Raw genomic sequence first — 13,291 nt, 5'->3', positions numbered from 1 at the left:
GCCTCTCCTTCCCTGGTGTCCTCTATTGTGGCTGTTCATTTACTCAACCCCTGTGAGTGTGAAGGCTGCTCTCTGCTCCGACAGTCCTATTTCAGCTCTACATAACCGGTGTTAGGATGAGTGAGCCTGTATGAGGTTGGGTATAAGAGGGGTGCTGCTTGGCTAGTTAGCACTCACCTGAGACCTGCCTTTTCGCCCCTGCTCACCTCTGCACAGTCGTGTCTCACACCTCAGGAAGTGGAAAGCTTAAATTGACTCTAGGTGCAAGAGTGGCATTAGATATTTGTAAGTGACAACCAAAGTAATTGGACGTAAAACATTTTCTAAGTCTATTACATGCTGTGTGCTTGTGTACAGCATTAGACACTGGATCACACCGAAGGCAGACCAGCGCTACAGAGACTACAAATCAATTTCTTCTGTAAGACTTTGAGATTGTCTTCAGCACTGAGCTGATGATGGCTAGATGAAAAAAATAAAGGATCCATCTCCATTAAAAATTATGATAATCAGGGGCGTTTCTAGACCGTTTTGTTATTTCAACCCCCCTAAAATGATCACCTATTAAACTATCAAAATTTACTGAAAGTGTATTTTTTAATTACATTTTTTAAAATAAAAATGAAACTAAGAAAAAAAAAGGATTACAGGTCATGCTGATAAAAAAAAAATCCTTTTTATTTTATTAATACATTTTTAAATGTTCTTTATGTATTCAATTCTTTGTATTCTCCCCAAAATTGACAGCATATTTAAAGGTTTACAACAGTAGTTTCCCATCCTAGTCAAATGACAATGAAAGCGTGCCATGATGTGCTAAAAACTAGTCCATTAGCTCAATGCTAATATACATTAACATCAGTAGGGTTGTTTGTACAGTAGTAAGGGCCCCTATGAATGAAAATCCTGGAACCGCCCGTGATGATAATCCATCCTATGTTGCAAAACTAAGAAATACACTGTCTATCTATTGCCATCAGGACATTTTACAAAGACCAAATATGTCATTTTCCTTTACTAGTGGTAAAGTCAGAATATCACCAAAGTCATTAAGATTCATCCTATGGGGATCATGAATGTCTTTTTTATGACAATGCATCTAGTTGTTGTGTGGTTTCAAAGTGTTGGACCCACAATGCCATCATAAAACTACGCCACTAGCCTTTCTAAAGATGACAATAACTATTTATGTGGAGACATGCCATGATTTCATAATGCCCATCCACCATTAACATTTTATGAAGCTTCCTCTGTATTTTCTGGACGGTGCAATCGTCAAGTTCTTATCAGCGAAAGATCCTGACTGCTGTTCCATGAGGAAAACACAGCCTCAACAGTTTCCATATAGAGTAGGAGGCGAGGATTCATTTTTATTAAAAATAGGAAATGAAGAAAGAGATTCAAACATTAGAATTTATCTGGCTCAGCATAAAGCTGGATGTCTTTTTACAATTTAATGCCACAGAATAGGGAAATTTAATTGTACATGATGTGGATCATAGCGTGTATGCTGAAACAGACATTTTTCTCAGTGAAATTATCATTATGTTTCCTCCATCTTTGTATTTCCCTGCCAGCTTACAGTTACCCCTCATTGTTTTACCTCTTTTTGAATTATCTATCCTGCAAATTAAGAAATGTAGGTATCTTTTAGCTTTCTTAATCAACACATGAGCTAGTACAACTGCAGTCAGTACTTGCACTTGCAAGTGTTGTTGCCAAGATGGTAGCAGTAATTATCACAGAGCTCACACTACATCAACTCAGTGTAATGCCTTAAAGCATTAGAAACAGCTCATGATACTTGATGATATCTTACTGTAATGTAATGTAAAGAAAACGTCTACCAATGGCTCTAAAGCTCTAAAAATTTTTAAAAAGTTTTTATTATTTATCTTAATTAAGCAAACTAGACATTTCATGTTAGTTAAAGAGCTTAGTATCTAGTCAGATTTGGTCTTTGGACAGAACCAGGTTCCAGTTTACAGTATATGCTGAGCTAAGTTAGTCCGTTGGTGCTGTACCTTTTTACTATTTACCACATACAAGTTGTGGGAAAGGTATTGATCTCCTCATCTAGCAAATAGCGTTATGTAATTTTCAAAATCCTGCAGCACACTGGCCATTGAAGAGTCTCTCCTGGGACACTTGTATGCCCCACTGAGACCTGAAACCTGAGACAGTATCCACCAAATACAGCATGTAGTTGTATCAGCCGTAACAAAACAGTAAAACTGCTAATGGGTCGAATGTTGGAAACAGCTGGGTCCACAGATGAAGAGCGCCCTCACAGATTCCGAAAGAAAGACTTTGTTAAGCAGCACTGAGAACGGTACTCTCTGAGGGGGTCCAGATATGTGAGCTACACCCCTGTTGCACAGAAAGACAAAGAACTACAGGAGTTTGAAAAGTAGGTTTGCACTGTGATTTCACTTTCTCCTCCCTGGAACAAAGGAGGGGGTGATTCATCTTGAAATAGCTTTTGCATGATTTATTAATTCCAACATAACACAGGCTTGCTGATTCTGATTATTTTGGATCTTGGTTTGCAATTTCTTATGATTATTTCCCAGTTCATAAATTCAGTGTCAGTTTTTTAAGCCACTTCAGAGATCTCCGGAGCCCAAATGTCAATTTCTGATTCGAAACGTACAAATGAATTATTATATGCACTGTATGTTCTACTAGTCCACAGTAATAGATTTCTGGAGACATACCAATATGCCCATTTTTATTGTGCTTTCCATTATCTATTCCATTTCCTCCTTTCCACTAGAACTGCTCGTTTTATTAAGAGATGACGCTTTTGGATTTTATTTGTACACGAGATGAGTCTTATTGCGTTGGTTAAAATGGAAGGGAAATAACTCTTGGACACGTACAGCATGCTCAGTTGGTCTTGAACAAGATCTTTCTTCACGTTTTTATGCATAAGTGCTTCTTCTTGCTGTTGTACTGCACTTGTAATTGTAAATAGACATCATTTTTTTTGTCTGGTTGTAACAATGTAAAATCTGCAAGTCATTAAACAATGCTGAATACAGTCAATAATAAGTCACTTAACATGCATTGCTTTCATTATTTATTATTGAGCAGTGAGCAGTCATCTGCAATATGAATGCAATCTTATATTTTCCAGCCTGTATGCCGGCTGTGAAGACAGTTAATCACATTTCAACACAAAGAGTAGGGTGCTCAGTCCTGTGGAGAGAGATGTTCACATTCACCTTATGTGACACACCAGGGCTCGGACATGAAACTGAGGCAACCAGAGGATAACTGTGATCTTGACTGTTCTGTTTTGCTGGACTATCAAGGCTTTTGTTTTTCACATGTGTAACACCACATATACAACAATGCCTCTGTCCAACAAACAACACAATCTCCTGCTTGTTCAGGAAAAATACAGATTGCTCTGTTGCTCTGAAGCCTGTCCTCCGAGTCGTAAAGACAAGGTTCGTGCCCGTGTGTTTACTCGGAAGCAGCTATTTGATGCTTTAAGTTGGACTGGTGCAGACTGTTGGAGCCTTGCACCCATGTACCTGTCAGTGGGACAGCAGCACTGAGGTCAAGAGGAGCACCATGAATCACAAATCCCAGTCTGATTTGTAAACTGTCAGGACATTGATTTACACGGGAGATCAGAAGAAAGAAATGCTCTTGCAGCGAGCATGAAGACGGGAGGAGTGTGATGGGGGAGTGTAATCACACAGCAGATTGCTCTAGAGAAGAAGGTCAAAGCCCACTCTTACTGTGATTAAAACCTTTTTTATTTGTACTGTGCTGTTTCTCTACCAGCGGCTTCATCGCTGATGACAAATTAGTCTGCACTGAGTCTGTTCTTTAACAGTGGAGAGCAAAACTTCAAATTGCACTTTTAATTGTAATTATGATTATGTCTTTATCAGCTATACCAGTTGTCTGTATGTATAAACATGGCTGATAACATCTGTGTTCCACAAAACAGAGCATTTAATACTGATACATCCAGTATTTCCTAATATGTGGGTGGGGAATGCAAATTAGGCTGAGCTGGAGGTTGTTCCACATGTTTTGATATTATGGCCAGTATAATTGATATTTGGTGTGGGTGCACTTAAGTCAAGTCACTTCAGACAAGTTCCAAAATAAGTTTAATCAAGTTAACACAGCTCCCAGCTGGCACACAGCCCTGACTTAGAGTGATTACCTTACACTTGTCTGAGCAGCACTGCAAAGCCTTGAAACATTAAATTTACAATGATACATCATAACAGCATGTTCCCATGTGACTGACCAAAACCAATGAATATACAATTAACTGACTGATTAATTTCTGTCACTCAGCACACTTATTAAATGCTTTGTTGTTGCGGCACCAGTGGAAATACTGACACTATGAAGTGTTTGTCTTCACACATACAAAGACGCAATGAACAGTATAGCTCAGCATTCAGTAATGTCAATTCTTCAGCGCTGTAAGTAGCTGTCACTCTCTCTGCTTAACGACTGCCTATTTACAGAAACTGCTTTTTGGCAGAGTAGAATATATTTGATTCTGTGGTGAGCTTACCCTGACTCCTCTCTCCTGTCTTTTAGTAGCTGACTGTCGAGTCTTAGAGGGATTGCAGAGATATTCCTCCATCCCCACGTACCTGCCTGTCAACTACCAGCTGCTCAACGCTGAGTCGGCGTTCTTCCTGAAGGAAGCTAACCAGGACTTCATGAGGAACTCTAGCCTGATGTCGCGGACTGAGCCCTTCTTCATCTACCAGGCCAGGAGTTTGCCCTCAGTGAATGCTAGCTATGGACCTCTCTCTGTGGAGCAGCCTGTCCCTTTGGAGCTCCTACAGAGTCCGGGGATGTTTCCTGCCTCTTCTCTTTTTACCTTCAACTGGAAGGTGCAGACTTTTATCATGAACACCAGGATTCACCTGGCCAAGCCCAAAGTCCAGGTTCTGTTTTACATCGCAGGCAGAGACTGGGACGACTACAGCACCATTGACAAGCTGCCCTGCGTGCATATGTTTGCTTTCCATGAGACCCAGGAAGTGCGTGGCAGTTGCCAGCTGAAGGGGGAGCTGGGCCTGTGCGTGGCTGAGTTGGAGCCACTGGCCAACTGGTTCAGCCCACCCAGCGTAGTCCCAGGCCGCCAGAGAAACCTCGAAGTGTCCGAGGGCACCCCAGTGGAGCTCTACTACATGCTGCAGTCCACAGAAACAGGAGAGTGCCACTCAGAGGAGGCCAGGAAGGAAAACTTCATCCGCTCGAGCCAGGAAGGGCTGTTTGGCTCCTACACCTCCACACCACTGAGGAGGATCGGTGGAGTGAGGCTCTACCAGAACCCCGCTCCTCCTCCTCTCACAGAACACAAGCTGGATAATAACTTTATGGTCATGGTGCCAGCTACTCCCATGAGACAGAGAGAAACCGTCTCCGCTTTTATCACGGTGTCAGCCTACTCTCCTGTGGAGATGTTTACTCTCAGGTAAGATTGCATTTCTTTTTTTTCCTCCTTGAAGTGTCGGGCTGCAGATTCTCTTTGCCAGTCTCAGACTGTGAAATTTTGTAGCCGGCGACTCTTGCATATTCTTTAGTCAGTGTTTTCTTTCTTGAGGCAATGTCTACACTATGGTTTAAAAAAATCTCCAAACTGAAATTGGTTAAAGCAAACACTGAGATTGGCATCACATGTTTGTATTCTGCCTCCTTCCATGTCACTTATGTTAATTGTGATGTGTTTCATCATAACAAAACACAATTTAACTGACAGTATTTCTTTCTTTCCATAGTCAAACAGCTGAATGAGTAAAAAATAACAACAAATTTATACATTTATGCAGCTCTTAAATGCCACTTGTTAACCAAGGTGAACAGTAATTGTTGTGCTGCTGCTTGGAGACGCTGAACAAATCATTATTGATTGTGAAGTTGCCTGACGGCATAAAGGCAGGCTAATGATAGCAACTTCACATGTGATTGAATGTATTGAAATCACAAGATCAAAATGATGAAAGAGAGAGAGAGAGAGAGAGAGAAAGAGAGAGAGAGAGAGAGAGAGCTACAGAAATGTTTGTTCTTATTTTCTTAACTAATGTCTTTGAAGGCATGTGTTGTAATTTTGGAAAGGGGTTTTTCAAAGAAGAAGAAACAATGAGGCAGAATAACAAAAATCAGCTTCAATACACTTTAGAGTCAGTACTTTAGTAAAAATGAATTCAGTCAGTAATTTCCAGTCGTGTGACTGAAGAGGTGTTTGTGGAAAGGGATGTGAACTGTTGGTGACATTTGTTCCTGAGGCCACTTACTGGTGTTATTTCTCCAGGGAGACTCTCTCTGGACACTAGAGGAGAAGAAGCATTGACAACGTTTATGTATTTAAAGTGCATGAAATGGATGAGTGTAACTGCAAAATATCAGTCCCTATTTGCAGAGTGAATGTTAACAATGAAATATAGTTGTCATATATTGTATTGTATTGTAATGTATTGTGCCAGCAGTACATAAAGTCAGCAGGATGTTGGAGAGGTATCATGAGCTGATTCTGACTGGAAGGAAAAACAACTAAATTTTATCTACTGAAACTATGGATTTGTTTCTGCCTCTGCACTATCAGTGTTTTGTAATTTATTTATTTTTCATAATCTATTATCTCATGCCATTGTGCTTTATCCTTTAGCAGCAGCTCTCAGCCTGAATTTAATCATAGGTCAGGTCTTGTCTTAATGGATCAAGTTAGACTGAGACTGACAGTAATTACAGGTACACTGGTTCACATTTAGCTTTGCCAGTCCTCACAGTGACATGTCTTCAAACTCGATCCACATAGAATTCTGGTCCAGTCGGGTTTTTCAAAACTTCCTCTAAGCTCAACTGCATTTTTAAATAGCACTGCAAGTGGCAAATGGGAATACTGACCTTCATTATGTTTTTCATGTGACACTTGGATTTTTGCATTGCAGAGACTGCAAATAGGAATATATATATATAAAACTAATCACACAGAAAAGAGTCTTAGTCATGACACAGAACAGCTGTATTGATGTTTCTGCAGAACTCTGGGCCACAGGATTAAGCTAATAACTATGATATTGTTGGTAATTTTTTGTCAATTAAATATTTTCATGCATAGATTACTCAGAAGTTGATAAAAATGTGCTTAACTTAACATAAAACTTAAAGATGGTTTTTTTGCAGTGAACCCAGTGTCAACTGATGGTTATTAAAGAAGCAGGCACAGCCAGAACTAGAAGAGAACTCCTGAAATTCCAGCGTTATTTTCAGTTTATGATTGAGTCTTACATAAATCACATGTACTATTATGTTTCTAGGCAATAATTTATTTTTTAATCAATAATGTATTATTCTCTTGAAGCATGGTCTAACAAGTTTCAACAAGTCAGCGGCAGCAGTGATTATCATGCAAGAGATCACGGGAACATAATGCGCCACACATATTGGCTGGTACTGGCATTTGCAGTTGTATTTCCTTTTATGTGTCGCATGCATAAAAATAGACTCACTCTACTAAAATATACTTTTCTAGCTCCTATAATGTGGGTTGATGACTGTAAAGACTGACGGGAGCCACATAAGCTCCTGCCTGCCTAAGGGTGATTGTGCAGATGAGGGTTGACCCAGATGCATAGCAGATACATTTATCAAAACTGACTCATCGCTTGATCATCTTTATCATTGCATGTTCAATTTTTTATGGGTTTAGTAGATGCTTTATGTGCTTTAAAAAAAACTCAAGTTAATTCATTGTTTTTTTTTTTTCGTTTAGCACGCACCCTTTAATATCATACACCAACTTGAGCCAGGAAACTGAGCAGGGCTCTCCCTCAGAAATAGCTTGATTCAGTGGAGCTGCAGATAGGTACTAATTACAGTGAAGAGACGAGACCAAATGATTTAGATAATTAACATGCAATGCAAATGAGGATGTTATTAATTAAAATTCATGTCCATTAGTGTAATGACTGAAGCCGATCTTAATCACATCGCTTTAGAACATTTATAAACCTTTGGTGATGCTGCAACGAGGGGTCAAGCCAATTTGTCAACCTGTGTGAAAAGGAAAATAAGCTGTGTGCTGAATAGGAGCATTTTCTGCTTAGGCAAGGTGTAAAGCACAGAAGCAATTTTAAAAATGAGCCGTATTACGGTTTATATAAACCCCTTCCACACTTTCTTTTTCCAATTGTTTACTAATGAAGATGATTTTCCCAGCTTACAAAAAAAAACAAAAACATCCACGGACTGTGCTTCAGGCTCAAAATTTGGAGCCAAGGTAAACAAGTTCACAACAGCTGTGAAGTTTTTTAACAAGCCAAACAAATTCTCCAGACTTGTGTCCTTCCTTTGCTGCGTTTAATTACCGACTAGTTGTCCTCAAGTGATAAGCCATTGAAAACTTTCTTTTTCTCTTTCTAAATAGAGAAACTCTGAATGAATTCTTTCATCAGGCAAATGAACAGGCCATGCTGGCCACAGAGGCAATGCCTGTGGTGTTTTTATTTGGCAGCGTAGCGCATGGCAGGCGCAGGTTGGCCATCTGAGAGCGACAGATATGAAAAAGGCCTCTGTGTGGTCCTAGGTGATAAGGCTGTCCTCATACATGCATTTGTTAGGACGCTTAATCACCAGAGCGAGAAGACTTTGATCTCTATATTCACAACATCATTATCATCTGTGTACTACACCCTTCTGTGTCAGCCATTGTTGGCTGTGCAGTCCTGAATGCAGGACGAGCTTATGATCCTGTGAAATCCTGTGACAGACCTTCCACTACTTTGGCTATGGATGTTTGGTGTTTGATGTTGTCTGCGTCTTAGTTTTGTATTGTATTTACAACATATCTGTATTAAAATATTCATATTCGCTCTGCGCGTGGATGAAAAATGGTAAAATTAAAAGGAAATTAAAATGGCCACTGATGCCTTCAGTAATTCTCTCTTCTTCTCCAATTCAGTTTTCACCTTCATTTCATCCATTATGCTGAAAGGCTCACGCTGGGATAGATGTTATGCAATGAAAGCTAATTTCACATATTTTTAATAGCCAATCATCCGGCCAATTTATTGCTTTGTGGATGCCCAGCGTGGTATGCCCTGCTGGGGTATTTCTGTCTTGACGTGCTACTTTTAATTTGATGGGCTCTGATTTGATTTGACCTCCTATGTGTTAATAAGCCGTGTCACTCAGAAACAGGAAAGTTCCACTTGTTTTATTGCACTTTACTTTTCCTCCCATTTAGACGCACATTTTGGTGCAATGCTTGAAAGATTTGCTGGTTTTAGTCATGAGTCAACCTGACGTATGAGTATATTTCTATTTCTCGGCTCTCTCTTTGATAAGCCATCACCCGCTAGAGAAAGATCATATGATTTAGATGTCAAGTGCAAAAGAAAACTGCCTGAAAGACTACAGTTCTTATTGTTTACAATCTTTGTTTGTACATTTTTAAATGCATTTAATGCATTCATGACTCTCGTCTGCATTGCACACAGGCAAAAAACTATGAGACTTGACATTAAAAGGTGCTGTGGAACAGGAGTTTACATATTTGCAGTGTTCACCAAATGCTTGTATGATGTTATTTATCTTGATGATACAAGCCGTCTGTTATTCTACTGTGACTGTGATAAAATTCTGAAAACACACATTATCCTGTTCCCTTGACCTTGTGATTACACGCTGAATAAAAACATTTTTGGAAGTGCATCCTTGGATAGTTTCATCAAAGACCGTGGCGAAGATTTTGCAGCCAAGGTTCAGTTTGTAGTAGCAAATTAAGTCTCCATTCAAAATCTGCTTTAAAGTTTCTCTGTGGAGCTGAATGGACAGAACAGTTTCAGAATCAACCACATAATAATTAAATATTTTACATCCATTTCATAGCATCTGCTCAGTTTTGTTTTTTTTTTTGGTTTGTTTTTTATGGTTCCTTGAAGATATTTCTCATATTACTACTTTATTTTCATGTAACACTCCCACTACAACACCACCAGCACTTTGTGCAGGAACTGAAAACGTATTTACAGTCTGATAAATAAAATATCACTATAAATAGTTGTTCAAATTCGATTTGATTATGACCGCAGAACTCTTCCTTTTTGTATACTTAATACTAAATATGTGCCACATTTCAAAGATACATTAGTTGAATGGGTTTGCTCAAATGGAATATAGTATTCTTAATTATGTTTTCATTAGTGTGAAATCACTGCAGTTTCTTAGCTCAGAATAATCTTTTATGTCTACTTAAGGAGCAGGTCCCCTTTCACGGAGGCCACTGTGCTGTGCTGTCATGTTGCCACAGTAGCCCAAAATGCAAACTGGCTCTAGAGAGAGAATTTTGTGTTTTCATGTGGAAATCTCAAATTGGGTGACTCTGTACAATCACTTGGAAGGCGAAGAAGAAGAAAGAAGAAGTATCTAAAGTAACATCATCACTTTAGTTTTCAGAGTACAAAAATGCTCATAATTATTTTATGACATTTTCAACAAGTTCACACATCATGCAGTCAATGCAGTCATTTCTATTACAGTGGAGATGTGTGGATAATTACTAAATACAGGGGAAATGATAATATATAACATTAATATGATATTAGAATGTCTAGTCAATGTCACAGGTCATCATCAAAGTAAAAACAGCTCTAAACAAAGCTGGATTAACGCTTTCATTGCTGTGTAGTTGTTAGCCTACTTTGATATTTTCTTGCTTTGTTGAGAAACATTATCACATCAGAGTCTGTACTGTAAAGCTCTTTTATTATGAACAAGCGCCCTTCTTTGTAATGTCTTCAAAGACACAGAAACGCAGCAGCAGATTCTGCACAGTTGAGCAGTGGAGTCAAATGAAGGAAAAGACGGCGAAAAAGCACTTAGACTCTAAGGTCATTAAATTTAATATGCAAGTAATGTATAAGCTGAAGTAATTATCATAATATGTTTTCTAGTATGACTGTGTGAGCAATTTAGATTGTTAGCCTACATATTGTAGATAATTCATTATCATCCCTCAGCATTAGATGGTTCATATGCAAATCAAACGCAATGAAGGAAATGAATTTAAAGGATATTTTGCTCTTCTGGTCTCTAGTGGTATAAAGAGAAAAAAAAAGCAGAGCACAGAAGGAAATTGCTCTATTTTCTGTCTTGGTGCAGTGCTGCCATACAGCATGAGTCACTGTACAGTGAGAATCATTACATGTGCATTGTCCTCCCTGGTCGTACTGAGCCATAATTTTTAACAATAGATTAGTCGATTCAAGTGACATATTTCCCAAGAGCAAAACTTCTTCCTAGCATATTCTACTGGATTTCTCACCTCTTTGTATACGTGGATTGCTTTACAAGACTAAAAGTTAACTTCCTGCTGTAGGGAAACAACAACAGGAACACACACCACAGGTTGTAGTCCTTTAAGGGACTTATTAAAGGGCCCATATTTTTTCACCTATTACAAAAAGCTGGGCCGTCCACAGCGTCATAAAAACAGTATTTAAATGTAGTATTTGACTTGTTTCATGGACATGTAAAAAAAAAAAAAACAAGCAGACACAGAGACGTTGTGTGTTTTATTCCATGTGTTCTTCATCCTTGTCAAAGCCTTGTTCTGCATTACCCACCATGCAACTAGTCAAAGTCAGTGAAAAATTCAGTTGCCTTGTGCTTTGTTATCTTTAACCTCAACCTCAACTTTTTTTTTTCGTTTCTTTTTTGTCATTTGCAAACTTGTAGTTTTCAGACCCACGCAAAAGAGTTGACTGACATCACCTGAGGCAGTTTATCAGATCTGGCACCGCTCCCCCTGGAGTCAACTTATTTTTTTCCACACATGCAGTAGCACTGAGGACGTGTAAACAGACTTTGATGTGTTAAATTAGTTGTGTTCCCCTTTAATATTTCTAAAATCCCCCCATGGCTCCCCAAGAGTAAAGCTGCAAAGATACCCCAAATATCTCAGAATAATACAGTATCGGTGCAACTTGTGACACCATTAATAACTAAGAAGCAAAACAAATGGTCCTAAAACCCACAAATCAATTAGCATTTTTGCATTTCAGAAACATTAAACATCACCAAGCCAAACACAGAAACTCTCTCACTAGTCCACCTTCATAGCCTCATTGTGTTTATAGTCTGTTACTATTCCAATTCAGTCTTTTGAATTTGTAGATTGTATTGATGCTCACAAAATGTAAAATATGTAAAAGTAGTGTTTATTTGTGAAGATAATCTTGCTGAACAAAACATGTCATAAGCTTTTGTTTGTCACAGGGCTTATTTTGTGCAATGGAAAAATCCCATTGGCTTTTTGTGTAGTGATCCCTGTGGCACTCTACAGCAGACATGACAAAGTCACTATGAATAAAGCACATCTATAGAAAATAAATTCACTCCATGTTGCAGTAGTTGTTGTTTGTGTTATGATGCAAAATAAGGCTGAATTTTAATAGTAACTGTAAACATCTACAAACATAAATCGTACAAGGCTGGTTTAAACAAAACATAAAGCTATTTGAAAAAGTGAGTGAGTGCATATTAGAATATCCTCCATTTCTCTGAGCCTTACTCCCCCATGATTGTGTTTGTACAGTCTTTCAAGAAAACCCCTTACAAAACTTGAGTGAGTATTACATTAAAATAGAAATGTGGAATTTCTGGTTAATTACCAATGTTCTGCTGTAACGGCATTGCATGTTATGTGTTATGTTATGTTAAAGTCAACAATTTAATTTAGTCTAAACTGATACAAAGTGCTAAATGATTTCACATGAATTCTCTGAAGTATCCTCTGTTTGATTGACTCCCTCGAATATGACTTGTCTTGCCCTGAAAAAGTGCTGAAAAATTGGTTGGAGTGACAAAAATCCCGTGTTGTCATTGGTGCGCAGATAATAACTGTAATTGCTGTGGTTGTACTTTCATCTGCAATTTGTACACTGTGTGCTTGTGTGTGATTAAAGGATGTGGACTGGCCTATCGTGATTGCATGTGTCCTTTATGTGTGTGTGTGTGTGTGTGTGTGTGTGTGTGCGTGCGTGTGTGTGTGTGCTCATTCATGTGTCTATGCATGTGATGAGGATGTGTCATGTGCAGGTGTCTTGTACGCACACTTGCGTGACTGTTGATGTGTTTCAGCATGTGTGTGCCAGACAGATAAACACTGCTGGTCTCTTGCATGCAGTTTGTTTAATCATTTGCCTCCCATGGAGAACATTCTACCAAACATTTGTTTGCAAACAGCTTTCAATAAAACTGTCAGCCTTTTGTAATCACATTGTGTATGCGTGTGAGT

General features: G+C 38.8%; 1 protein-coding gene across 1 annotated transcript in view; it reads left to right on the top strand.

Annotated features, from left to right (window-relative positions):
* The window catches only part of si:dkeyp-14d3.1 (transmembrane protein 132C), a 108,753-nt gene that overhangs the window by 15,782 nt on the left and 79,680 nt on the right, over positions 1-13,291 (top strand). The window contains 1 exon segment of the mRNA XM_026343566.1: positions 4,579-5,467. Within this exon segment, the coding sequence (XP_026199351.1) occupies positions 4,579-5,467 (889 nt within the window).

The sequence above is a fragment of the Anabas testudineus genome, chromosome 9, assembly GCF_900324465.2.
Source record: "Anabas testudineus chromosome 9, fAnaTes1.2, whole genome shotgun sequence".
NCBI lineage: Eukaryota > Metazoa > Chordata > Actinopteri > Anabantiformes > Anabantidae > Anabas > Anabas testudineus.
This window is presented reverse-complemented; position numbering and strand designations above follow the sequence as displayed.